The sequence below is a fragment of the Nomascus leucogenys genome, chromosome 22a (genome assembly GCF_006542625.1).
Source record: "Nomascus leucogenys isolate Asia chromosome 22a, Asia_NLE_v1, whole genome shotgun sequence".
Classification (NCBI taxonomy): Eukaryota; Metazoa; Chordata; class Mammalia; order Primates; family Hylobatidae; genus Nomascus; species Nomascus leucogenys.
Genome location: NC_044402.1, coordinates 3,545,563 through 3,571,730, shown reverse-complemented (window position 1 = coordinate 3,571,730; position 26,168 = coordinate 3,545,563). Strand labels below are relative to the sequence as shown.

The 26,168-nt window shown below is 48.8% G+C and overlaps 1 protein-coding gene across 1 annotated transcript; it reads left to right on the top strand.

Annotated features, from left to right (window-relative positions):
• The first annotated feature begins 774 nt into the window (after positions 1-774).
• Positions 775-25,819, top strand: ZNF839 (zinc finger protein 839). The gene is given in 9 exon segments (XM_003276171.4): positions 775-1,067; positions 7,014-7,916; positions 14,778-15,002; positions 17,693-17,785; positions 18,828-18,977; positions 21,922-22,059; positions 22,202-22,331; positions 24,452-25,281; positions 25,283-25,819. Coding segments are annotated over 9 exon segments (2,784 nt in total). The 5' UTR covers positions 775-785; the 3' UTR covers positions 25,316-25,819.
• The last annotated feature ends 349 nt before the right edge of the window (positions 25,820-26,168 follow it).

Here is a 26,168-nt window from a genome sequence, read left to right as displayed (position 1 = left end):
GTGTGTACACACCTTCAGCTACAAGATTCGGAGGGCGCACAGAGCCTCAACCGTAAGAAGGAGAGGCGATCAGGCTGAGGAAGATGGGGCAGTGGAGCTGATGGATAGAGAGAGGGTGGGTTCATTCATTCGTTCACTCATTCGTTTATTCATATTCATCCATCCATCATTCATGCCCTGAGCGTGCGTTGTGTTCTGGGCAGGGCCTGTGCTGGGCACCGATTGTGTAATATATCGTCTCTCCCTTCAAGGTGCACCCAATCTCGGTGGGTGGGTAGAGAGAAGCTAGGGTGACAAGGCAAAAATTTGTGGGTTGGGAAACACTCTCGTTAACAATTCAAACTGTGGTCCCCTCTCAGATGTATAAATCCAAACGTTTAGGGGTGGGCGCAGGACTCTGCATCTCCAGACAGCACCCTCCGCTGATTCGGATGCATGATGACGTCAGAACACTTGGATAGTGTGGTAACTTTTGGGCCAGGGGCTCTGGAACCCTGAAGACCTCCCCCTGGGAGATCCGGGACAGCTCCCGGAGAAGGTGAGTCTTAAACACATCCGTGACAGGCAATAAGGAAAACAACGGGGGTCCGCTCTGCTGATCAGCCCTAGGAGCCGCGGCGGCGGTCGGCTGGGGCGGGGCACTCCACGACTTTCCCGGCCAGACGCGGTCGCCTTTCGAGGTGTCTTGGCCTGCGAGGCACTCGTAGCCCGCCCCTCTCCTAGGTGACGCACATTGGAGACGCCGTCGCTCAGCAACCCGGGTTCGAGTCCCCGCCTCGGCCGCCATGGCGGATGCGGAGCCGGAGGCTGGGGGCGGCAGCGAGGATGGTGGCGACGGCGGCGGCCCGGCTCCTCCGGGCCAGAGCGGCAGCGTCGCACGTGTGGCCCCGCTGGGCCCCGAGCAGCTGCGGCGGGTCCTGGAGCAGGTGACGAAGGCGCAGCCGCCGCCGCCCCCCTTCGTGCTGCAGGACGCGGCGCGGCGGCTGCGGGACGCGGCCCAACAGGCCGCCCTGCAGCGGGGCCGGGGCACCGAGCCCCCGCGCCCGCCGCGCCTGCTCCCGCCCCAGGTGAGGCGTCGGGAGGGACGTGGGGAAACTGAGGCCCGAAGGGGGCCGACGCCCCGCGGCAGGGCTAGCTGCTCGTCCGGGGAGGCCAGTATCCGCCTGGGTTAAGACTCAGGGCGTCCCCAAGCTGAGCTTCTTAGGGACGGCGTTCGGCCCCCACCTGTCACCACCCTGGCATTTTCACCCCAGGAGCCTCACTCTAGGAGCGGTTGCTCACGCTAGGCCCTGTGCCTGGAACGCCCTCGTGCCTTCTCTGCCTTCACAGCCCTGCTGTTGGCTTTTGCGTTCTCCCTAGCTCTTCTTACAGGCCTTTGACCGCTCGTTCAGCCTTTGTGGAGCACTTAGAGACCGTGTTCCCAGCACTCCCCGCTATGTGCAGGAGGTGAAGCCTTGAACACACTTGAAGAACAAACATAAGGCAGGTTCTGGGATTGATGGGGGCCGCTTTAGAGTGGGTGGTCCCGTAGGCCAGACACTGGAGCTGAAACATGAATGAATTAAAAGGAACCAACTTAGCTTTTCAGGTGTAAGGTGCCAAGGCCCAGGCTTGGAACAAAGTTAAGCACAATACACTAGTTCGCTGCAGGACTTAACATCCTGGGTGATAGTGACTGATTTGTAACCGCAGGACCCAGCACAGTGCCTGATACACAATGTTTGGAATATGTGAAAGCACTCTGTATACTACAAAACATCCTTTCCCAGTGGGTTTATTTCCTGGGCCACACACCTTTTGGTTGCTGGGGGAGTGATAACTAGAAGACGGTCGCCCGACTCCGGAGGGTGTAGCATAGCGCCTGAAGCCAGAGGGCCTACACGGCAGCTGTAAAATTCCATCCCATTTCAGCGCTGGGGTTGTAAACAAAATTAGTCTCACCCCAAAACTGCCAAAAGAAGACAGCTTTTTCCACTAGAAGAAATGAGTTAGGGAATAGAATCAGGAACCTTCACTCGTGAGTTTTTTTGACTGATGTTAGCGGCTTAGGGTTGTATCCAGTTAATCATCAAGACTGGAGAGTTGTCTTGCTGAGGTTTAGGAAGACGAGTGTGATTCTGTCCACATGCCACACTATCACTATCTAGAGGTGTGACCTTGGGTAACTCAACCTTTTTGGACTTTGATCTGGGTCAGAAGGCTGCAAGATGCCATCCGGGGGCAGCCACCTGCAAAGCCTCTGCTCTGGGCCGGGCACTGTGCTGGGCCGCTTAGTTTTCAGCAGTGTTTTTGTACCGGCATTTGCAGGTGGGAAACAAGCTCAGGGAGGTTGCGTGGCTTTGCCCAAGGTCCCTCAGGTATGGCTGCTCTCCCGAGCCCCTGTACTCCTCACCATACCCTGCTGAATATGGCCACAGCTTTTTGGGTTTGGAATCCAAAAATGACATATTTTTCGTAAAGCAAAAGCAAACTTAATCGAGCTTAGGCAGCATGATGGGATTGTATTTCGTAGCTAATCTAATGGAGACGATATAAATTCTACCTGCAATAATGTAGCTTTGCAGCACATTCTGCTGATTCTCTTTCAGCCCCAGCTGTGTCATGGAGGCCACAAAGGCAAACCGGGTGCGTACTTTGCCCCTCAGTAGTTTATGAACTAACAGGAGATAAAACAAGACCCAGATAACTTCCAATCAAGGCCAGAAAGCTAAAGATAGTGGAAAAAGAACTGAATGTATTTAGAGAAAGGGGGATTGTTCCTGGCTGAGGAGATCAGAAGCAGCTTTGTTGAAGAGGTGGTATCTGAACTAGATTTGAAAGGGTGCATCTGAATTGGAAGTGCAGAAGAGGAGAGGCAGGTTCTGGGGCGGTTGGGGGTGCATTTCAACAACCACAGCAGAAGGCCCAGTGTTCACCGTGGGGGATGGTGTGGATCAGAAGCACAGACCAATGGACACACTTGGGTCAGATCTAGGCTGCTGTCTCTCCCCATCCTCCCTCTTCTCCACCCCACAGAAATTTCCAGTTCCATCCAACATGCTGTGCCCCTTTTCATGCATCCGTGCATTTACACATGTATGTGTGCCCCTTTTTACCGGGCAAAAATTCCCAGCCTTCAAAATGCCCCTCAGAGATCACTGCTTCTGGGCAGTCCACCACCTCTGGGCTGCTCCCGCCTGTTGATTGCACCTGTTGTACCATGATGACATTTTTCCTGTCTGCCTCACCTGTCTGCATTCCTTGGGGAAGCTTGTCTGCCTTCAGAATCATCAGTGGAGCTTTTGAAAGGGCAGATCTTGGGACCTCACCCCAGGAGATCCGATTCAGCAGGTCTGCGGGGACTGAGGCATGGCAGGGGAAACCGCCCCCATCTCAAGGGTGAGGCTAGGACTTGGCTCGTGTGTATGTATTCCACCCAGACATACTTAGTTAATGTTAGCTGAATTAACTAAACATAACAGTATCAAGCATGATACCCACAGGGTAAGCCAGTCAGGATAGAGGATAAATACATTATTAGTTTGGCTTTGCTGCTGTGGTTATCCTCAAACAGTAGGGTTTAGTGTATGTATGTATATGTATTCTGTTTTTGTTTTGGGGTTTTGTTGAGACAGGGTCTTTCTTTCTCACCCAGGCTGGACTGATCTCGGCTCACTACAGCCTCGAACTCCCAGGCTCAAATGATCCTCCCACCTCAGCCTCCTGAGTAGCTGGGGCTACATGCGTGCATCATCATGTCTGGCTAATTTTAAAATGTTTTGTAGAGACAGGGTCCCACTATGTTGCCCAGGCTGGCCCTGAACTCCTGGCCTCAAGCAATCCTCCTGCCTCAGCATCCCAAAGCACTGGGATTACAGGTGTGACTGGCAGTAAAATGAAAGAGATGGGGTTCTTGAAGGATATGCAAAGTCAATCTCGTCATTTGGTTAACAAGTAGCCCAGGAGTTGGGGACTCCCAGGGCTGTGGTGCCAGCTCTCTACAATTCTTCATACAAAGTGTTGGCTGACCTCTGCTATGGTACTAGTATAGCAAGAAACAGATGAGAGACACACTTCAGCTTGATCTCAGTGAGGATCTTTATTCTGTCCTGTGTGACATTTTTGTTGATGCTCCACTGTTTGAGGATCACACCAGAAGGTTGAGTCCAAAGCGGGCCAGCTGGTGGTCCCAAATAAGTGATTCTCAACCGAGGGCAGTTTTGCCCCCATAAGGGGCACTTGGCAATGTCTTCATTATCAGGACTCGGGATCACTACTGGCATCTAGTGGGTAGAGGGAGAGATGCTGCTGGGCATCCTCCAGCCACCCATGTCAAAGGATCATGTTCTGAAATGTTGGCTGGGAAATTGTGCTCCGGGTGATGAGGTTTGCCTCTTTTTCTCCCTGGAGGAAAATGCTCATTATTTCTGCTCTGTGAGGGCGGGAGCCTTGTTTCTTTTGCTTCCCCGTCCTTCTCCCCTAAGCTGTATGACAGCTGTTTCCCTGACACCTGTAACAGTGTTTCTGGCACGCGGTCAGTGCTCAATAAATATTTGTGGGATGTTATTGAAGGTAGTTCTCCCTTTTGGTAGGTGTTTTGCTATTATAGACAGTGCTGCTTTGAACTTCGTAGAACAGAACATCTTTGTGGCCACCTGCGTGTTTTTTTTTATAGAATCCAGGAAATGGAATTACTGGGTCAAAAAGCACATGTATTTGAAATTTCGTTAGATATATTTATAAAAAGTTGTTGAAGATACTTAGCCCTATGCCTAGGTACGTGCCCCCGGAGAAACTCACACGTACACACGTACATGGTGAAGATTCAGAGCAGAACTTAGGAACAGAAGGTTGGAGGTGTACTCATACTGCAGAGAAAACGAACCCCCAAGACCTACCCACGTTAATGTGGATAAAATTCCCGAAGCAAAATGAAGTAAAGAAACCCGAAAAAAGCCCTTTCAAGTTGCAGGAGATGATATCATTTATATAAAGTTTAAAAACATTTCAGAACTGAACTATATATTTTTAGAAATATCTGCATATGCCATATAAATTTTTAAAAAGCATGAGAATGCTAAACAGCACGTTCAGGACAGAGTGAAGAAACAGGCATGCAGGTTGGGCAGTAGGAAGCTGGGTAACATTGTTCTTTATGGTTTTTTGTGGCTTCCAGAATTTCATTAAAAACTTTTTAAAAAACATGGGCCCACATTATGAATTACGTCTGCTTTTAGAGTACTAAAAACTCCAAGCAAAAACACATGTGTAATGCCGGGCACGGTGGCTCATGCCTGTAATCTCCGCACTTTGGGAGGCTGAGGCAGGCGGATCATGAGGTCAGGAGTTTGAGACCACCCTGACCAACATGGTGAAACCCCTTCTGTACTAAAAATACAAAAATTAGCTGGGCGTGGTGGCAGGTGCTTGTAATCTCAGCTACTCAGGAGGCTGAGGCAGGAGAATCGCTTGAACCTGGGAGGCAGAGGTTGCACTGAGCCGAGGTAGTGCCACTGCATTCCAGCCTGGACGACAGAGTGAGACTCCATCTTAAAAAAAAAAAATTACCTGGTCGTGGTGGCAAACACCTGTGATCCCAGCAATTCAGTAGGCTGAGGCAGGAGAATCATTTGAACCTGGGAGGTGGAGGTTGCAGTGGCACTCAAGCCTGGGCAACAGAATGAGACTCCATCTCAAAAACAGACAAACAAAAAAACTGGCCAGGTGTGGTGGCTCACGCCTGTAATCCCAGCACTTTGGGAGGCTGAGGTGGGTGGATCGCCAGAGGTCAGGAGTTCGAGACCAGCCTGAACGGTGAAACCCCATCTCTACTAAAAATACAAAAATTAGCCGGGGCGTGGTGGTACGTGCATGTAATCCCAGATACTTGAGAGGCTGAGGCAGGAGAATCGCTTGAACTCAGGAGGCAGAGGTTGCAGTGAGCCGAGATTGTGCCGCTCCACTCCAGCCTGGGCGACAGAGCAAGAGTCCGTCTCAAAAGAAAAAAAAAACCTCACATGGGTAAAACTGTTAAGAAGGCTCTTATCTCTTAACTGGTCATGAAACCAACTTAGTAGATTATGACTAGTATTTTTTAAAAAGTGATGTAGAATAGAACTGGGCGTGGTGTCTCACGCCAGAAATCCCAGCACTTTGGGAGGCCAAGGCAGATGGATCAATCACTTGACATCAGGAGTTTGAGACCAGCCTGGCCAACATGGTGAAACCTGTCTCTACCAAAAAATACAAAAATTAGCTGGGTGTGGTGGCAGCTACTCACGAGGCTGAGATGGGAGAATCGCTCAAACCCGGAGGCAGAGGTTACAGTGAGCCAAGATCGCGCCACTGCACTCTAGCCTGGGTGACAGAGTGAGACCCTAATCTCGGGGAAAAAAAAAAAAAAGTGATGTAGAATAGATACAATTAGCGGACATTTATATAGGAATGGTAAGTAGTTCCATCAACTTTTTATTTTATTTATGTATGCAGATATTTATATACACGTGTACTAGGTCATAATGTAAAACGTATCACTGTGGTCTCTGTTTTTGTTTTTGTTTTTGTTTTTTTGAGATGGAGTCCCACTCTGTTGCCCAGGCTAGAGTGCAGTGGTGCAATCTCAGCTCACTGCAACCTCCTCCCAGCTTCAAGCGATTCTCATGCCTCAGCCTCCCGAGTAGCTGGGACTACAGGAGTGCATCACCACGCCCAGCTCATTTTTGTATTTTTAGTAGAGATGGGGTTTCCCCGTGTTGGCCAGGTTGGTCTCAAACTCCTAACCTCAAATAATCGGCCTGCCTCGGCCTCCCAAAGTGCTGGGATTACAGGTGTGAGCCACCAAGCCCAGCTTATATCACTGTGGTCTCTGGTCAGAAAGGTCTGGAAAACACCACCTTAGGACAAACACATTACATCAGTTTTTATATGTAAGATGTAATTTAGAAAAAGTGTCAATAATGGGTTTATGACAAGAGTGAAATTGCAGACATGTTGATAAGCACAGTGCTTTTCTTTCTCGTCTTTCTGTACGTAAGCAACTAGAAGCCATTTGTGTCAAGGTAACGTCTGGAGAAACGAACGGTCAGGAAAGGCCAAAGCCCCTACCGGCCACAATCCAGCCCCAAACTGCAAGAAAGAGCCAGCCGCCCCGGGGGAACTCCTGCCTGGTGGGGCTCCACATCACCAGCCCTCAGCTGCTCAGGGTACAGCCGCTTGTGAGAACCGAGCCACAGTCATGCTTCCTAAGTGACTTACGCCAACCTCCTGCTCAGAGGTTTGTACAGAGACCACTGCCAGCCCTCCAGGTGGTCCCTGCAAAGACAGTCCCAGCCCCCAAGGCTCCAAATGAACAGGGCTCCATGTTGACCCCTTTGTCTACCTCCGAACCGCTGGCAGTAACATCTCTTTCATCCAGTTCAGCACATCCGTTTATTTCCAACTTGCATACAAAACATACTGAGAAACTAAAAAAATCGTTAAAAGTACAGACACGTTCTGGACGGGTATCTCGACCTCCCAAGTATAAAGCTAAAGATTATAAGTTCATAAAAACAGAGGATTTGGCAGATGGTCATCCGTCAGATTCTGATGATTATTCAGAACTCTGTGTGGAAGAAGATGAAGATCAGAGGGAGAGGCATGCACTCTTTGACTTATCAAGCTGCCCCCTGAGGCCCAAAAGCTTTAAGTGTCAGACTTGTGAAAAGTCATATATAGGGAAGGGGGGACTGGCCCGACATTTTAAACTTAACCCAGGCCATGGCCAGCTGGACCCCGAGATGGTGCTGTCTGAGAAAGCCAGTGGAAGCACCCTCCGAGGGTGCATAGAGGAAAGGACACTCAGCCTGACCTCCCCGGGGCTGTCCACGCCAGCGGCTCCATGTGAGGGAGGGGCCCGCTCCTGCTTGGTGACAGAGTCAGCACGCGGTAGCCTGCAGGTAATGTTTCTGTCTGGGTATGTGTCTTTTTATTTGGCTGTTCTCTGATTGCTATAAAGAAATACCTGAAACCAGGTATTTTATAAAGAAAAGAGGTTTAGCTGGCTCATGGTTCCGCAGGCTGTGTAGGAAGCCTGGTGCTGGCATCTGCTCAGCTTCCGGGGAGGCCTCGGGAAACAGAGTCACGGTGAAGGCAGACGGGGAGCAGGCACCTCGTATGGCCACAGCAGGAACAAGGCGCAGGGGGTGGTGTCACACACTCATTTATTTTTTTGAGATGGATCCTTGCTCTGTCATCGAGTCTGGAGCACAGTGGCCTGATCTTGGCTCACTGCAACCCCCGCCTCCTGGGTTCAAGTGATTCTCCTGCCTCAGCCTCCCAAGTAGCTGGGATTACAGGCGCCCGCCACCACGCCTGGCTAACTTTTGTATTTTTGGTAGAGACGGGGTTTCACCATGTTGGCCAGGCTGGTCTTGAACTCCTGACCTCAGGTGATCCGCCTGCCTCAGCCTCCCAAAATGCTGAGAGTACAGGTGTGAGCCACCACACCCGGCCACCACACACTTTTAAACAACCAGATATCATGAGAACTCACTCACTGTCGTGCTAAACCAGCCATGAGGGTTCTGCCCCCATGATCCAGCAGTCACCTCCCACCAGGTCCCACCTCTAACTTTGGAGATTACACTTCAACATGAGATTTGGTGGGGACACAGATTCAAACCAAATCAGTCCCAATTCCTGCCCCTGCCTGCTCATCATCCTTACATTGACCTTTATGGTGTCTGGTGGGGATTCAGGCGAAGGCTCAAGCGGGAGCAGAATCATTCTAGTGGAGGATCTGAGACCCCCACGTTGTCTGCACTGCTTCCAAACAGGCCAGGAGATGTGTGTCTTCTGTGTGCTGGCATGATTTAGTGAGCACATCTGATGGGAATGCATCTGTCAGCTCTTTAGGTTTGGTCAGTAAAACCAATGGCAGTGCGCTCTTCGCTGATGCTGCCATTACAGAGGGTGTTGTTGAGAAAAGGAGTCGCTGGGGGTGCTCTGGAGTGTCAACAGCCCCTGGCTGCTTAGCGTGTCCTCTCCCCCTTCTGCTGCTTCTGAAACTTCCGATAAAGTAGGTGTGAGTCGCTATGAATTTGCATTATCACATCAAAAAATTTTTTTCTAAAATATTTTATTGAACCGGGTGCAGTGGCTCACACCTGTAATCCCAGCACTTTGGGAGGCCGAGGCAGGCGGATCACCTGAGGTGACGAGTTCGAGACCAGCCTGGCCAACATGGTAAAACCCAGTCTCTATTAAAAATACAAAATAAGCTGGGTATGGTAGCACATGCCTGTAATCCCAACTACTTGAGAGGCTGAGGCAGGAGATTCGCTTGAACTTGTGAGGCAGAGGTTGCCATGAGCCAAGATCATGCCATTGCACTCCAGCCTGGGCAACAAGAGTGGAACTCCATCTCAAAAAAATATATATATATATACACACACACATAGTAGTAAAATGCACATAGCATGACATTTACCATCTTAACCGTATTTAAGTGTGTGGTTCAGGGGTATTAAATACATTCACAGTGTTGTGCAACCATCACTCCCACACATCTCCAGAACTCTTGTTTCATCTTCTAAAACTAAAACTCTGAGCTTCAGGTTGGGCTAAGTGAAAAAGAAACAAAAAACTAAAACTCTGTCCCTGTAAACACCAACTCTCCATTCCCCTTTCCCCCAACCCTGGCAGCCACTATTCTACTTTCTGTCTTCTATGATTTTGACTTCCTCTAATTTCCTTATAGAAGTGGAGTCACAGGATATTTGTCTTTCTGTGGCTGGCTTATTTCACTTTGCACCATATCCGAGGTTCATGTTGTAGCAAGTGTCAGAATGTCCTCCCTCTGTAAGACTGAGTAATATCTCCCCGTGTGTACATACCACATGTTGCTTACTCATCTGTCGATGGACACTTGGGTTGCTTTCACCTTCTGGCTATTGTGAATGAAGCTGCTATGAACACGGATGTTCAATTACATCTTTGAGACCCTGCTTTCTATTGTTTTTTTTTTTTTTTTTTGAGATGGAGTCTCGCTCTGTCGTCAGGCTGGAGTGCAATGGCACGATCTCAGTTCACTGCAATCTCTGCCTCCTGGGTTCAAGTCGTTCTCCTGCCTCAGCCTCCCGAGTAGCTGGGACTACAGGCGTGAGCCACCATGCCAAGTTTTTGTATTTTTAGTAGAGACGGGCTTTCACCATATTAGCCAGGATGGTCTCGATCTCTTGACCTTGTGATCCACCCGCCTTGGCCGCCCAAAGTGCTGGGATTACAGGCGTGAGCCACCACGCCCGGCCCAATTTCTTTGGGTATATATCCAGAAGTGGAATTGCTAGATTTTAAGTGGAATTATTTTCTTTATTTCCTTTTCAAATTGTTCATTGTTAGTATTTAGAAATGCAGCTGATTTTGTGTATTTACCTTTTATTTTTTTAAGTTTGACTCTGTTGCCCAGGCTGGAGTGCAGTGGTGTGATCTCAGCTCACTGCAACCTCTGCCCCCTTGTTTCAAGCAATTCTCCTGCCTCAGCCTTTTTAGTAGCCGGAATTACAGGCGTGTGCTACCATGCTTGGCTAATTTTTGTACTTTTAGTAGAGACGGGGTTTCGCCATGTTGGCCAGGCTGGTGACCAATTTCTGGCCTCAAGTGATCTGCCCACCTCAGCCTCCCAAAATGCTGGGATTATAGGCATGAGCCACTGCACCCGGCCTCATTTATTCTAATATTGTGTGTGTGTGTGTGTGTGTGTAATCTTTAGGCATTTCTACATATAAGATCATATCTGCAAATAGAGATAATTTTACTTCTTTACATTTTTTTTTTTTGAGACGAAGTTTTGCTGTCACCCAGGCTGGAGTGCAGTGGCACAATATATCAGTTCACTGCAACCTCCACCTCCTGGGTTCAAGTGATTCTCCTGCCTCAGCCTCCTGAGTAGCTGGGATTACAGGTGCCCACCACCATGTCCAGCTAATTTTTTGTATTTTTAGTAGAGATGGCGTTTTACCATGTTGGCCAGGCTGGTCTTGAACTCCTGACCTCAGGTGATCCGCCTGCCTCGGCCTCCCAAAGTGCTGGGATTACAGGCGTGAGCCACCGCGCCCGGCACTTTCCAATTTTGATGCCTTTTATTTCTTTTTTTTGCATAAGTGTGCTGGCTAGAACTTCCAGCACTGTGTTGAACAGAAGTAATGAATGCAGGCATCCTTACCTTGTTCCTGATTTAGAGAAAAAGCTTTCAGTTTTTCACCACTGAGCGTGATGTGGGTTTTTCATATATGGCTTTTATTATGTTGAGGTAGTTTCTTCTATTCTTGGTTTATTGAGTGTTTTTATCAGGAAAGGGTGTTGAATTTTGTCAGTGCTTTTTCTGCATCAACTGAGATGATCATATTTTTTTTCCTTCATTTTGTTAATATGGTATATTACACTGATCAGTTTTCATATATTGAACCATCTTTGCTTTCTAGGGGTAAATCCCACTTGGTCACAGCATACAATCCTGTTAATAAGCTGCTGATTTTGGTTTGCTAGTATTTGTTTTTTTGCATCAGTGCTCATGAGGGATATTGGCCTATAGTTTCCTTTCTTATGGCTTCGTCTGGCTTTGGTTTCAGAGAAATGCTGGCCTCATAGAATGAGTGAGGGAGTGTTCTCTCCTCTTTAATTTTTTGGAAATGTTTAAAAAGGATTGGTGTTCATTCTTTAAATGTTTGATAGAATTCGCCAGTGAAGCCATCAGGTCCAGGAATTTTCTTTGTTGGGAGATTTTTGATTCAATCTCATGACTACTTTTATGTCTATTCAGATTTTCTTTTTTTCTTTTTTTTTTTTTTTTTTTTTGAGATGGAGTCTCGCTCTGTCACCCAGGCTGGAGTGCGGTGGCACGATCTCAGCTCACTGCAGCCTCCACCTCCTGGGTTCAAGCGATTCTCCTGCCTCAGCCTCCTGAGTAGCAGGGATTACAGGCACGCACCACCATGCCCAGCTAATTTTTTTTTTTCTTGGTAGAGACGAGGTTTCACCATGATGGCCAAGCTGGTTTTGAACTCCTGACCTCAAGTCATCTGCCCACCTCGGCCTCCCAAAGTGCTAGGATTATAGGTGTGAGCCACCGCGCCCGGCCTCAGATTTTCTACTTCTTTGTGATTTAGTTTTGGCAGGTTTTGTGTATGTAGGGATTTGTCCATTTCATTTAGGTTATTCATGTTGTTCAGTAGTTTGTAGTACTTAGTATTCTATTATAATTCTCTGTCTTTTTTTTATTTTTATTTTTATTTTTTTGAGACAGAGGTTTGCTCTTGTTGCCCAGCCTGGAGTGCAATGGCATGATCTTGGCTCACTGCAACTTCTGCCTCCTGGGTTCAAGGGATTCTCCTGCCTCAGCCTCCCTAGTAGCTGAGATTACAGGCACCTGCCACCATGCCCAACTAATTTTTTGTATTTTTAGTAGAGACGGGGTTTTACTATGTTGGCCAGGCTAGTCTCGAGCTCCTGACCTTAGGCAATCCACCTGCCTCAGTCCCCGAAAGTGCTGACATTACAGGCATGAGCCACTGCTCCCCGCTCTTTTTTTTTTTTTTTTTTTTTTTGGAGATAGGGTCTCCCTCTGTTGCCCTGGCTGGAGTGCAGTGGTGCGATTTCAGCTCACTGCAACCTCCAACTCCTCAGTTCCAGCGATTCTTCTGCCTCAGCCTTCAGGCATGCACCACCACACCTGGCCAATTTTTGTAATTTTAGTAGAGACAGTGTTTCACCATGTTGTCCAGGCTAGTCTCAAACTCCTGACCTCAGGTGATCCACCCGTCTCGGCCTCCCAAAGTGCTGGGATTACAGGCATGAGCCACTGGGCACACCTGGCCTTTATTTTATTTTTCTACGTTATTATTCCTATTTTCAGAGGAGGGAATTGTCAGGGAATGAGGAAATAGGACATAAGGACAAGGCGAGATCTAGGGTTCTCTTCAAAAGCCATGCAGATGCATGGAGACAGAAAGTAGACTGGTGGCTACCAGGGCCTGTCGGGAGGGAGGAAGGAGGAGTGACTGCTAATGGGTACAGTTTCTTTCTGAGCCGATGAAACTGTGCGGGAATTAGATAGCGGTGATGGTTACACAATTTTGCGAATATATTATATCCACTGAATTATATACTTTCAAAGGATGAATTTTATGGTATTTTAAATCTATCCAGTAAAATAATTTAAAAGTTTAAAAAGTCATGGGTAAGTAATGAATAAGGAACAAAATTCAGGTCAGGTTTTAAGATGACAGTCACATCAGAGAAGTCTTTTTTTTCTTTTTTTTTTTTTTTTTTGAGACAGAGTTTCCCTCTTGTTGCCCAGGCTGGAGTGCAGTGGCGTGATCTCAGCTCACTGCAGTCTCCACCTCCTGGGTTCAAGTGATTCTCCTGCCTTAGCCTCCCAAGTAGCTGGAATTACAGGCTCTCGCCACCACGCCCAGCTATTTTTTTTGTATTTTTTACTAGATTTGGGGTTTCACCATGTTGTCCAGGCTGGTCTTGAACTCCTGACCGCAGGTGATCCACCTGTCTCGGCCTCCCAAAGTGCTGGGATTACAGGCATGGGCCACCGCGTCCAGCTCCAGAGAAGTCTTTTGTTTCATTTTGGTCAACATCCCAGGGTTACAGTTTGCTACCCCAGACTTACAGGCTAACTAATATATATATAGATATTTGAGACAGGGTCTTACTCTGTCACAGTGGTGCAACCATGGTTCACTGCTGCTTCAATCTCCAGGGCTCAATGATCCTCCCAGCCTCTCAAGCACCACCATGCCTGGCTAATTTGTGTGTGTGTGTGTGGGGGGGGGGGGTCACTTGCTCTGTTGCCCAGGCTGGAGTGCAGTGGTACAATCATGGCTCACTGCAGCGTCAACCTCCTGGGCTCAAGGAGTCCTCCCACTTCAGCCTCCCAAGTAGCTGGGATTACAGAACACACCACTAGGCCTGGCTAGTTTTTGTATGTTTGTAGAGATAGGGTTTTACCATGTTGTAGAGGCTGGTCTCAAACTTCTGGGCTCAAGCAGTCCTCTTGCCTCCACCTCCCAAAGTGCTGGGATTACAGGGAGTGAGCCACTGCTCCCAGCCTGCCTAGCTAATATTGATCATGTGTCCAAAAGGGATATTTTGTTGGGAACATTTAAGATGCATTGATTGTAGTTAATATGTCTTGATTATGTGAAGAAGAAATAATTTAGCAAGTTCATTGCTTTTGACTTGACATTTTTCTACTTTAAGGCTTTCATGGCAGGAAAGGAGGGAGGGCAGCAAGAGTTGAAAAACTGCCTATTGGGTACTGTGTTCACTACTTGTACCTCAGCATGATACAGTATATCCATGTAACAAATCTGCACATGTACCTCCAAATCCAAGATTTAAACAAACAGGTTTTTTTTTTCTGTTTTTTTTTTTTTTTTTTTTTTTTTTTTTGAGACAGAGTTTCACTGTATCACCCAGGCTGGAGTGCAGTGGCGCCATCTTGGCTTGCTGCAACCTCTGCCTCCCAGGTTCAAGTGATTCTCCTGCTTCAGCCTCCCGAGTAGCCAGGACTACAGGTGCATGCCACCACGCCTGGCTAATTTTTTTGTATTTTTAGTAGAGATGGGGTTTCACCATGCTGGCCAGGTTGGTCTCAAACTCCTAACCTCAAATGATCCACCTGCCTTGGGCTCTCAAAGTGCTGGGATTTCAGGCATGAGCCACGGCACCCGACCACTAAAAGGTTTTTATGGGGTATATAAAGCATGCTTGTTTTATTTTACTTTTGGGTGTGCAACACTGTCTAGAATGGTCAGTCTGTAGACGTTGAAGGGACATTGCCATCTGAACCAGAAAATGGAGCTCTTTTGGGATCAGAGAGATACCATGGACCTAGAAGACGCGCATGCTCAGAGACCCCTGCAGAGTCCCGCGCAGCTGTCCTCCAGCAGAGAAGAGCCGCTCAGCTACCTGGTGGCCCTGCTGCGGCAGGGGAGCAGAGGGCGTCGCCAAGCAAAGCCAGGCTCAAGGAGGTATCTCACTCTTAAACCCTGTGCTTGAAACCCGTGTCTTTAGCATGGATATAGCAATTCACTAACAGTTTCTGAATCACCTAAACAGTTCACCTGAAATGTTGCATTAAGTGTATGATGATGCCAAGGGCAGTAATATCTGAACTAATTCATACTCTTACCTGTTTAAAGTGACTATACGGCCTTTGGTGTAGCTCCCAAAGTTGCTTGACTTGGTAAGTTTAGGAATAATTATAACCTGTGTTTATATGGAAGCAGTTTAGAGAACAACGGAAGTGGTTTTCAGAACCATTCTTTTTTTTAGACGGAGTCTCACACTGTCACCCAGGCTGGAGTGCAGTGGTGCCATCCCGGCTCACTGTGCTCCTCCACCTCCCGGGTTCAAGCGATTCTCCTTCCTTAGCCTCCTGGGTAGCTTGGATTACAGGCGCCTGCCAACCACACCCAGCTAATTTTTGTATTTTTAGTAGAAATAGGGTTTCACCTTGTTGGTCAGGCTGGTCTCAAACTCCTGACCTCGTGATCTGCCCGCTTCAGCCTCCCAAAGTGCTGGGATTACAGGCATGAGCCACCATGCCCGGCCTTCAGAACCATTCTTGACTTACAGATGATAATTTCTCCAGAAATGGATATTAATTTATACATTTACTGGGTGTCCATCAAGTATCAGTCCCTGTTCTAGGGATGGAGGGGACAGTGTGCACAAGATAGACAGGGCTCTGCTCTTAGGGGGGAAACAGGAGAGTCAAACCAGTCACCTGACAAAACTGTCAGTTGAGGCCGGGCGTGGTGGCTCACGCCTGTAATCCCAGCACTTTGGGAGGCTGAGGCGGGTGGATCACCTGAAGTCAGGAGTTTGAGACCAGCCTGACCAACATAGTGAAACCCCGTCTCTACTAAAAATACAAAATTAGCTGGCGTGGTGGCAGGTGCCTGTAATCCCAGCCACTCGGGAGGCTGAGGGAGGAGAATCGCTTGAACCCGGGAGGCGGAGGTTGCAGTGAGCCAAGATCGTGCCATTGCACTCCAGCCTGGGGGACAAGAACGAGACTTCGTCTCAAAAAAAAAACAAAAACAAAACTGTCAGTTGAACCTGAGTGTTAAGCAGAAAATTGTGGAGTTTCCCTGTCTGCTATTACTAAGCTCATTCAGAATTTAGGTCAGGCCATGGCAAGGTAATATCCCATATTCCCACCTTCTCCTGCTTCCTGTGGAGTTGAAAGTCAGCTGGTCACTTCTGTCAAAGGGTTTTTGAAAGTCTTAATTAAACATTTTTGTCTTACAATGAAAAGATTTTTCTGTAGCTTTTCTGCTTGTTTTGCGAGCATCTGTGGCCCTCCTCTGAAGCCCTTCCAGCCCCTTGCAGCTCCTACTCAATCTCTTGCTCTCTCCCTAAATATCAATCTTTTTTTTTTTTTTTTGAGAGAGGGTCTCATTCTGTCACCCAGGAGTGCAGTGGCTCAATCATGGCTCACTGCAGCCTCCACCTCCCAGGCTCAATTGATCTTCCTGCATCAGCCTCCTGAGTAGCTGGGCCCACAGGCGCACACCACCACACCCAGCTAATTTTTAATTTTTTTTAGAGACAGGGTCTCATAATGTTGTCCAAGCTGGTCTCGAACTCCTAGCCTGAAGCAATCCTCCTGGCTTGGCCTCCCAAATTGCAGGGATTACAGGCATGAGCCACTGTGTCTGGCCTTCTGAGCCCTGATCTTGTGATCTCCCTGGACCTCAGAAGACTTCCTGTTTCTAGGACTTCCTCAGCTTCCCCCTCACTTTATCGCTTCCCTGGGGATCCCACCATCGACCTGGTTTCCCAGGCCTTCTTCCCTCCACAGATTCCACGCTGCCTGTTCAGACCTCTCTCTGGTGCCTCAGATCTCTTCATTGAAACATCTCTACCTGGCTGTCCTGTGAACCCCTCGGCCTTTCATGTCTGAGCAGAGCCCACAACCTGGCTTTCTGTCCACCCCTGCATTGTCAGGGGCCGCTTCGCCTACCCCAGGCTCAAGCTGGGAACCCACAGCCTTTCTTGACTTTCTCCTTCACTCACCCCTCCCCATGTCCTGTGGTCGCTAAGCCTGGAGGGCTGTGCCCTCCCCTCATCTCCCTCCCCTGCCACCCACATGCCTCTCCTTACCTGAGTCCTCATCTTTTCCTGCCTGTACTTTGGGGGTAGTCTTGACTGCCTGCCAGGCTTCCAGCCCTGCCCCGTCCTCTGCACCACCACCCGAGGCACCTTCCTAAAACCTCCCTCCACAGCTGCCTGGAGAAGGGAATCCAAACCCTTTGGCCCCTCTCAGCCTGGGCCTGGGTTGCCTTTCAGCCCTTCTGGCCTGCCCGTCTCCAGGCGCCGCCTCCAGCTGTGCCACCCCCTCACCTGAGCATGCGGCACAGCCTGAGTGAGTCCTAGAGGGCAGGAAACACATCTCCTTATCACCGTGTCCTTATTCCAGGGCCTGTGCCCGGAACAGTGCCCAGAGCTTGTCATGGGGGACCCAGAATGGATCATAGTACTTCATTAAGGACAAACAAGTGAAATAGTTAATAAAGCAGAATGTTTAGAGTTACTTGGTCACTGAAATTTTTGGAGAACTTTCTGTCTTTTATGTTGTATATTGCACCAACTTGTTGGCTATTGGGAAATTCTTGCGGGACATTCAAAGGCATGAAACGCTTTCTCTTGGTAGTTCCTCCAGCAGTGCGACCGGGAGGATCTGGTGGAATTGGCTCTACCTCAGCTGGCTCAGGTTGTGACCGTGTATGAGTTTCTTCTGATGAAGGTGAGTACTCTTAGTGTTTCTAAATGATAGCGGGATGATTAGAAGTTATTTAGAAATAATATTATTATTTATTAATTATTTTTCGATAGCCTGCATAGTTGTTAATTTTATTTTTGAGACACGGTCTTGCTCTGTCGCCCAGCTAGAGTGCAGTGGCGCCATCATAGCTCACTGCAGCCTCAAACTGCTGGGCTCAAGCAATCCTTCCACCTCAGCCTTCCAAGTAGCTGGGACTACAGGCATGCACCATCATACCCGGCTAATTTTTAATTTATTTAAAAAAATGTTTTTTGTAGAGATGGGATCTAGCTTTGTGGCCCAGGCTGGTCTCAAACTCCTGGCCTCAAGTAATCCTCCTGCCTCAGCCTCCCAAGGTGATGGGATTATAGGTGTGAGCCACCCTGCCCAGCTCATAGTTATTTTGGAAAGAGCCAGGCCACTTAGAATTGTTTTCCTTTTCCAGGACAGCTGAAGTGAGCCTGCTGGTCACACACCGTGCCTGGTGTGGGGTCCACTGCCTGGGTAGCTGGGTGTCTCGGGCAGGTGCCCGTCCACTCCCTTGACTTTTAACTTGGTACGGGAGGAATGGAAGTGGCAGCCACAAATAATGGCCATCCTGGGCTCTTCTGGAGCCCACTCGCCCCAGCTGGCCTCTTCTGCCCGGGGCTCTGCTCCCTCTGAGCCCACTCTGAGGCTGCAGCCCAGGCTGCCTGTGCCCCACATTCCCTCTGGAGCTGACAGCCCAGCTGGGGCTCAGGGCCTTTCTGCCTTCCCTGCCTGCCCTGTCCGGGAGCTCACCCGTGCCCTACATGGCCCCCACCCAAGGCTTGTTTGTTTCTTGACCTGCTCCTCCCATGCCCATCCTGGCTTCCCTGCGCCATGCAGGGCACACAGTAGGTGCTCACTGGGGACTGGAGGAAACGCACACCACTAAGTGGCTTTTGAGGGGTTAAGGAACCGAAACTTTGTTTAGATTTTCTTCTGTATTTTCCATATCAGTGCCTCAAGTTTAAACTTTTTTTTGGTCTTTATCTTCACGAAGGTTGAAAAAGATCATCTAGCAAAGCCTTTTTTCCCAGCTATATATAAGGAATTTGAAGAGTTGCATAAAATGGTTAAGAAAATGTGCCAAGATTACCTCAGTAGTTCTGGTCTGTGTTCCCAGGAGACCCTGGAAATAAACAATGATAAGGTAACAATCTCCCATGGCAGAAAGAGTTTGCTCGTAGAGTTAGCCAAAAGAAAGAAGGGCCAGGTGCAGTGGCTTATGCTTGTAGTCCCAGCACTTTGGGAGACTGAGGCAGGTAGATCACTTGAGGTCAGGAGTTTGAGACCAGCCTGGCCAACATGACAAAACTGTCTCTGCTAAAAATACAAAAATTAGCTGGGCGTGGTGGCACATGCCTCTAATTCCAGTTATTCGGGAAGCTGAGGCACAAGAATGATTTGAGCCTAGGAGGCGCAGGTTGCAGTGAGCTGAGATTGCATCATTGCACTCTAGCCTGGGTGACAGAGACTCTGTCTCAAAAAACAAACAAACAAACAAAAAAAACCTCCATGTATGAAGGAGAATGTTTTTAGTAATGACATTTTCCTATTCGACCTCATTTTAGCTTTTTCCCATCACGTGAAATTTTTTTTTTCTTTTTGTTTTGGGAGATAGAGTCTTGCTCTGTCGCCCAGGCTAGAGTGCAGTGGTGCGATCTCAGCTCACTGTAACCTCCGCCTCCCAGGTACAAGCAATTCTCCTGCCTCTGCCTCCCGAGTAGCTGGGATTAGAGGCGCACGCCGCCACGCCAGCTGATTTTTTGTATTTTAGTAGAGACAGGGTTTCACCGTGTTGCCCAGGCTGGTCTCGAACTCCTGAGCTCAGGCAGTCTGCCTGCCTCAGCCTCCCAAAGTGCTAGGATTACAGGTGTGAGCCACCACACCCGGTCCCCAGTTTTTTTTTCTTAAAGCAATAAATGCTCTTCCAGAAAACTCAAAAATGAAGATAAGCTAAAATAAAATGGAAAACACCATAATCTTCCCACTCACTGATGATCAGAGTTAAAACCTCAGGTATCATTTTGTTTTTTTTTTTGTTTTGAAACAGGGTTTCCCCCTGTCTCCCAGACTGGAGTGCAGTGGCACAATCACAGCTCACCGAAGCCTCAACCTCCCAGTCCCAAACAATCCTCCCACATAAGCCTCCTGAGTAGCTGGGACTACAGCTGTGTGTCACCATGCCCAGCTGATTTTCAAATTTTTCGTAGAGAAGGGGTCTCGCTATGTTGTCCACTCTGGTCTTGAACTCCAGGGCTCAAGTGATCCTCCCTTCTTGGCCTCCCAAAGTGCTGGGATTATAGGCATGAACCACCACACCCGGCCCTGTTTTCTTCCTTATGTGGGTTTTTGGGGATGGATTATATAGGGGCCATTCATTTTTGTTTGTGGTGGTTCTGACACAATTCTCATTTCAGTGTCATTGTTATTATCAAATTGCCTTTAGCTACATTGGATTTTTTTGGGTGTTTTTTGTTTTTTTGAGACAGAGTCTTGCTGTCACCCAGGCTTGAGTACAATGGTGCCATCTTGGCTCACTGCAACCTCCACCTCCTGGGTTCAAGCAATTCTCCCACCTCAGCCTCCCAAGTAGCTGGGACTACAGGTGTGCACCACCATGCCCAGCTAATTTTTGTATTTTTAGTAGAGACAAGGTTTCACCGTATTGGCCAGGCTGGTCTCGAACTCCTGACCTCAAGTGATCCACCCACCTCAGCCTTCCAAAGTGCTGGGATTACAGGCATAAGCCATCATGCCCCGCCTTATTTTCTTAAATTATATATCAGAAAATGTAACAGGTTTTTGCTAAGCCTCATGTAGATGCCCTGCAACAGCAGTCACCTGTGTGTTTTTTAAACTCTTGAGTTTAGCAAGTGTGGGTATCAGCCTGCTGTGAAGCAGAACTCGGCACACACACACACTGTGCATGCCCTGCAGAATCTGGCTTTTTAAGCAGCTCAGACTCTGCCATTGCCCCTTGGGAGCATGACAGTGGCTCAGTTTATGAGGGGACACTGTCCAGGTTGGTCTGCGCAGAATCCACGTGGCCTGTTTTCTCCTTTAACCTTGTTCTGCCACCCTTCCTGCTGTGCCCACCCCCATCTCATGCTCTGTGGGGTTCTCTTTATAATGTCCACGTATAAATGATAACAGCTGTCTCTTAACACTTTCACATCTGGTGTTTTACATAGGCATTGCATATGGAGTCAAATCTCATCTTCACAAAAGCCTTTCCAGGTAGCTGTAATCTCTTGTCTGGATAAGTCAGGGAGATGGACAAGAGAGACTCAGGAGATGGTGGCTCACCAAGATCACCCAGGCCATGGGCAGAGAAGCTGGGATCCAGCTCAGGCCCCCAAACCCAGGCCTTTTTACCAGCTGGAAAGGGAGATCTGGGTGTGGGATAGGCAGGATCGTTTTTCTGAAGAGACCAGTGAGAAGTCAGTAAAGGAGGGATAGTGGGAAAGAAAGTTACCATGGTATCAGCTAACATTATTAAGCTTGTGATAGCATTAAAGAGAGTGTTTTAAATGTTTTGTAAAGACTGTTCTGGGCTGAGCACGGTAGCTCATGCCTGTAATCCCAACACTTTGGGAGGCTGAGGCAGGTGGATCACTTGAGGCCAGGAGTTCAAGACCAGCCTGGCTAACATGGTGAAACCCCGTCTCTACTAAAAATACAAAAATTAGCCAGGCGTGGTGGTGCATGCCTGTGATCCCAGCTACTCAGGAGGCTGAAGCAGGAGAATCACTTGAATCCGGGAGGCGGAGGTTGCGGTGAGCCAAGATCATGCCACTGCACTCCAGCCTGAGCGACAGAGCAAGACTCTGTCTCAGAAAAAAAAAAAGATTGGTCTCCTCTAAATTGTGCTCACATAGAACCTTCTAGTTTTGAGAATCCATTTTTATCATCAGCTAGTCCATCTAACATTATGTTGATCTTCATCTTTCTCATTGTTGAGATGGCACCTCACAGTAGGTGAGGAACTTTGTAGATTTAATTCTATGAAGTCTAATTCTTGCATGTGAATGTGCTTCTGAAGGTGTGTGCTGTTTGGGTGAAGTTTATTCTCTTGGCCCGTTTCTTTTCAGGTTGCCGAGTCATTAGGAATCACAGAATTCCTAAGGAAGAAAGAAATACGCCCAGACAACCTTGGACTCGAGCACCCCAGCCAAGACATGGATGGGGAGCAGCCAGAGGGAGCTGGCAGCGAGAAGAGGGAACATGAGGTGGGCATGGCTGAAGTGGGTGCCCGGTGACTCTGTGCACGGTGAATTAGCGTGGTTTGGCTTCTTCCGTTCACACCAGGAAGAGGAGGTACAGGTTTGCCTGTTTCTTCCTATTCTAGCTGATTGGGTCTTCTCTTCATAGGCTGCGGAGGAAGGACTGGCCTCGGTGAAAAGGCCCAGAAGAGAAGCCCTGTCCAACGATACCACTGAATCTCTTGCTGCCAACAGCAGAGGCTGGGAGAAGCCCAGGCCCTTGCATGCTTTGGCCGCTGGTGAGGGTAAAATGCTGTTTGTGGGGTGTATCCATGGCCTGGCAGCCCTGCTGGCATGCACAGATGTGCCCAGGAATGCCACTTTTCAGGTTGGGTGACCTGTGCTGGATTTAAGGGGACCCTATGGTTTCTCAAGTTTCATTCCAGCCTCCCAGTGTTCTATCATTCCAGATTCGTTGCCTGTGAGTCTTGAGGTCTTCAGGGTTTTCTAGAGTGCCTTGTTAAAATGGAGAGCCACAGGCCAGGTGCAGTGGCTCACGCCTATAATCCCAGCACTTTGGGAGGCCGAGGCAGGTGGATCACCTGACGCCGGGAGTTCGAGACCAGCCTGGCCAACATGGCAAAACCCTGTCTCTACTAACAATACAAAAAAACTAGCTGGGCGTGGTGGCGTGTGCCTGTAATCCCAGCTACTCTGGAGGCTGAGGCATGAGAATCGCTTGAACCTGGGAGGCAGGAGCTTGCAGTGAGCTGAGATTGCACCACTGCACTCCAGCCTGGGTAACAGAGTGAGACTCCATCTCAAAAAAAAAAAAAAAAAAAAAATGGAGAGCCACCAAGTGGTGGTAAGCAGGCTATACCAGGAGGGTCCTGAGAGGTTAGGCCGAGATGGCTCCCAAGGACACATCCACCTGTGGCTTGGCTTTCATGAGACTTCGCTGGACATGCCAGCTGAGATTTAACATTTAAAAACAAGACAGGTTCTGGCTTTTATTCTGGCTCTAGCCGGAACCTAACAACTAGGCACTTAAAAAATTATATATATAAATTTTTTTTTCCGAGATGGGCGTCTCACTTTGTCGCCCAGGCTGGAGTGCAGTGGCACAATCTCGGCTCACTGCAACCTCTGCCTCCTGGGTTCAAGCAATTCTTCCGACTCAGCCTCCCCAGTAGCTGGGATTACAGGCACCCGCCATCACGCCCGGCTAATTTTTTTTTGTATTTTTGTAGAGATGGGGTTTTACCGTCTTGGTCAGGCTGGTCCAAAACTCCTGACTGCAGGTGATCTGCCCACCTTGGCCTCCCAAAGTGCTGGGATTACAGGCGTGAGCCACTATGCCAGCCTTTTTTTTTTTTTTTTTTTTTTTTTGTGACGGAGTCTCGCTCTGTCACCCAGGCGGGAGTGCAATGGCGCGATCTCTGCTCACTGCAACCTCCGCCTCCCAGGCTCAAGCAATTCTCCTGCCTCAGCCTCCTGAGTAGCTGGGATTACAGGCGCCCACCACCACATCTGGCTAATTTTTGTATTCTTAGTAGAGACAGGGTTTCCCCATGTTGGCCAGGCTGGTCTTGAACTCCTGACCTCAAATGATCTGCCCACCTCAGCCTCCCAAAGTGCGAGGATTACAGGCGTGAGCAGCCACTGTGCCCAGCCTGATGGTGATTCTTAATTGGGGCATGTGTTGGAATCACCTGGGGAGGTTATTGTGAACTATAGGGGCCTGGACCTCTGGGAGTTCCAGGTCTGTGGGTGGGGTTGTTGGGAGAGTGTGGATGTGAGTATTTGGAAAGGCCTCTTTGGGCAATTTTCCAGCCCACTCTGATGAAGAACCACCAATCATTCATTCAATGTTGGCATAAAATCACTGTTGCTGGGTGTGGTGGCTCATGCCTGTAATCCCAGCACTTTGGGAGGCTGAGTCAGGTGGATCACAAGGTGAGGAGTTTGAGGCTAGCCTGACCTACATGGTGAAACCCCGTCTCTGCTAAAAATACAAAAATTAGCTGGCATGGGTGGCATCCCAGCTATCAGGAGGCTGAGGCAGGAGAATTGCTTGAACCCAGGAGGCGGAGGCTGCAGTGAGCTGAAATCGTGCCACTGCACTCCAGCCTGGGTGACAGAGTGAGACTCCATCTCAAAAAAAACCAAAAAACAAAAAACAAACAGCACACTGTCGAATGGCTCTTAGAGCATATTTTTAATACAAAATCTGTCTTTGTGAATAGAGAATAGGGATGTATTTTTTAAAATTGCTACCAATCCCAAGGAGCAAGGAGCATCGATGCTTTGAATTTTCTGCAGGGCAGGTGACTTGGCCTAGCTGGTTTTGGGTGGTGAGTGCAGTGAGTGGGCCATGACACAGTACACGCCATGTTCACCTGTTTCCCAAAATGTTTAGGTTTTGCCGCTCCAGTAAATGTGACTGTCTGTCCCCGTTCTGAAGAAAGCCATTCGACGACGGTTTCTGGTGGCGATGGGAGCGTGTTCCAGGCGGGCTCGCAGCTTCAGGCGCTGGCTAACTTAGAAGCCAGGAGTGGGTCTACAGGTGCTGCTTTCTCATCCCGGGATGTCAGTGGGCTGCCTCTTTATGCTCAGTCAGGAGAGCCTAGGAGGCTGACCCAGGCACAGGTGGCAGCATTTCCTGGAGAGAATGCTTTGGAACACTCTTCAGACCAGGACACCCTGAGGAGCCCGGGTTTCTGCAGCACTTTGTCATCTGGTGGTGGAGCAGAGTCCCTGTCGCCTGGGGGGCCTGGACATGCAGAGGCAGGACACCTCGGCAAGGTTTGTGACTTTCACCTGAACCGCCAGCAGCCCAGCCCCAGCAGCGTCCTGCCTATGGAGGTTGCAGCCCCTCCGCTTGAGAAAATTTTGTCTGTGGATAGCGTGGCAGTAGACTGTGCCTACAGGACTGTGCCCAAGCCAGGGCCTCCGCCTGGCCCACATGGATCACTATTGACTGAAGGGCGTCTCAGAAGCCTTTCGGGGGACTTGAACCGGTTCCCCTGTGGGATGGAGGTGCACTCTGGCCAGAGAGAACTGGAGAGCGTGGTTGCTGTCGGCGAAGCCATGGCTTTTGAAATTTCCAACGGGAGCCATGAGTTATCGTCTCAGGGACAGAAGCAGATTTTTATTCAGACTTCCGATGGGCTTATCTTGTCCCCTCCAGGTACAATAGTGTCTCAGGAGGAGGACATTTTCATAGTGACTGATGCAGAGGGGCGTGCCCTGCGGATGGGCCCACCAGAAGGAGTTCCTCTAGAAGCTGTGGAGTTGTTTGTCACCGTGGAGCCAGAGCCCTCACAGTGGAGTGGAGTCAGATCCTAGATTTGTCTGATTTTATCCAGCGAAAGTCTATGGCAAGCAATGTATATTTTTCTAATGTGAGTATTGCACAGATGAACCTATTTATAAAGAATAATGTCTTTCTACCCTGCTGTCTACATTTTTGTATGGAGCTTGTCATCATAATAGCAGATGTTACCTGATCAGGAATCTCTGTGGCGCATCTGACGCTCATGAGTTTTTCATGATGTGATGAGTAGCACTGCACTGTCACCTGATGATTGGCCCTGCTCCGTTTCCCTTCTCTCCTGGGAGATACGCTGCTTTTCCACCAGACTTGCTCCATACTAGAAGCTTCTTTTGGGTTCAATTAAAAAGAAAATAAGCTAGTCATTCTGGGCAGCATTTTATTGATAGAAGGGTAAAAAAGTCATTTCTACTTGCATGATTTTTAAAATTAAATTAAATTTAATTAATTTAATTATTTTCGAGACCAAGTCTCACTCTGTAGCTCAAGCTCGAGTACAGTGGCACGATCTCGGCTCAGCAACTTCTGCTGCCTGGGCTCAAGCGATTCTCGTGCCTCAGCCTCCTGAGTAGCTGGGACTACAGGAGCACGCCACCATGCCCAGCTAATTTTTTTTTTTGTATTTTAGTAGATATGGGGTTTCACCATGTTGCCCAGGGTGGTCTCGAACTCTTGAGCTCAGGCAATCCGCCCACCTCAGCCTCCCAGAGTGCTGGGATTACAGTACAGGCAAGAGCCACTGCACCTGGCCAATGATTTTTTTTTTTGAGATGGAGTTTCGGTCTCGTTGCCCAGGCTGGAG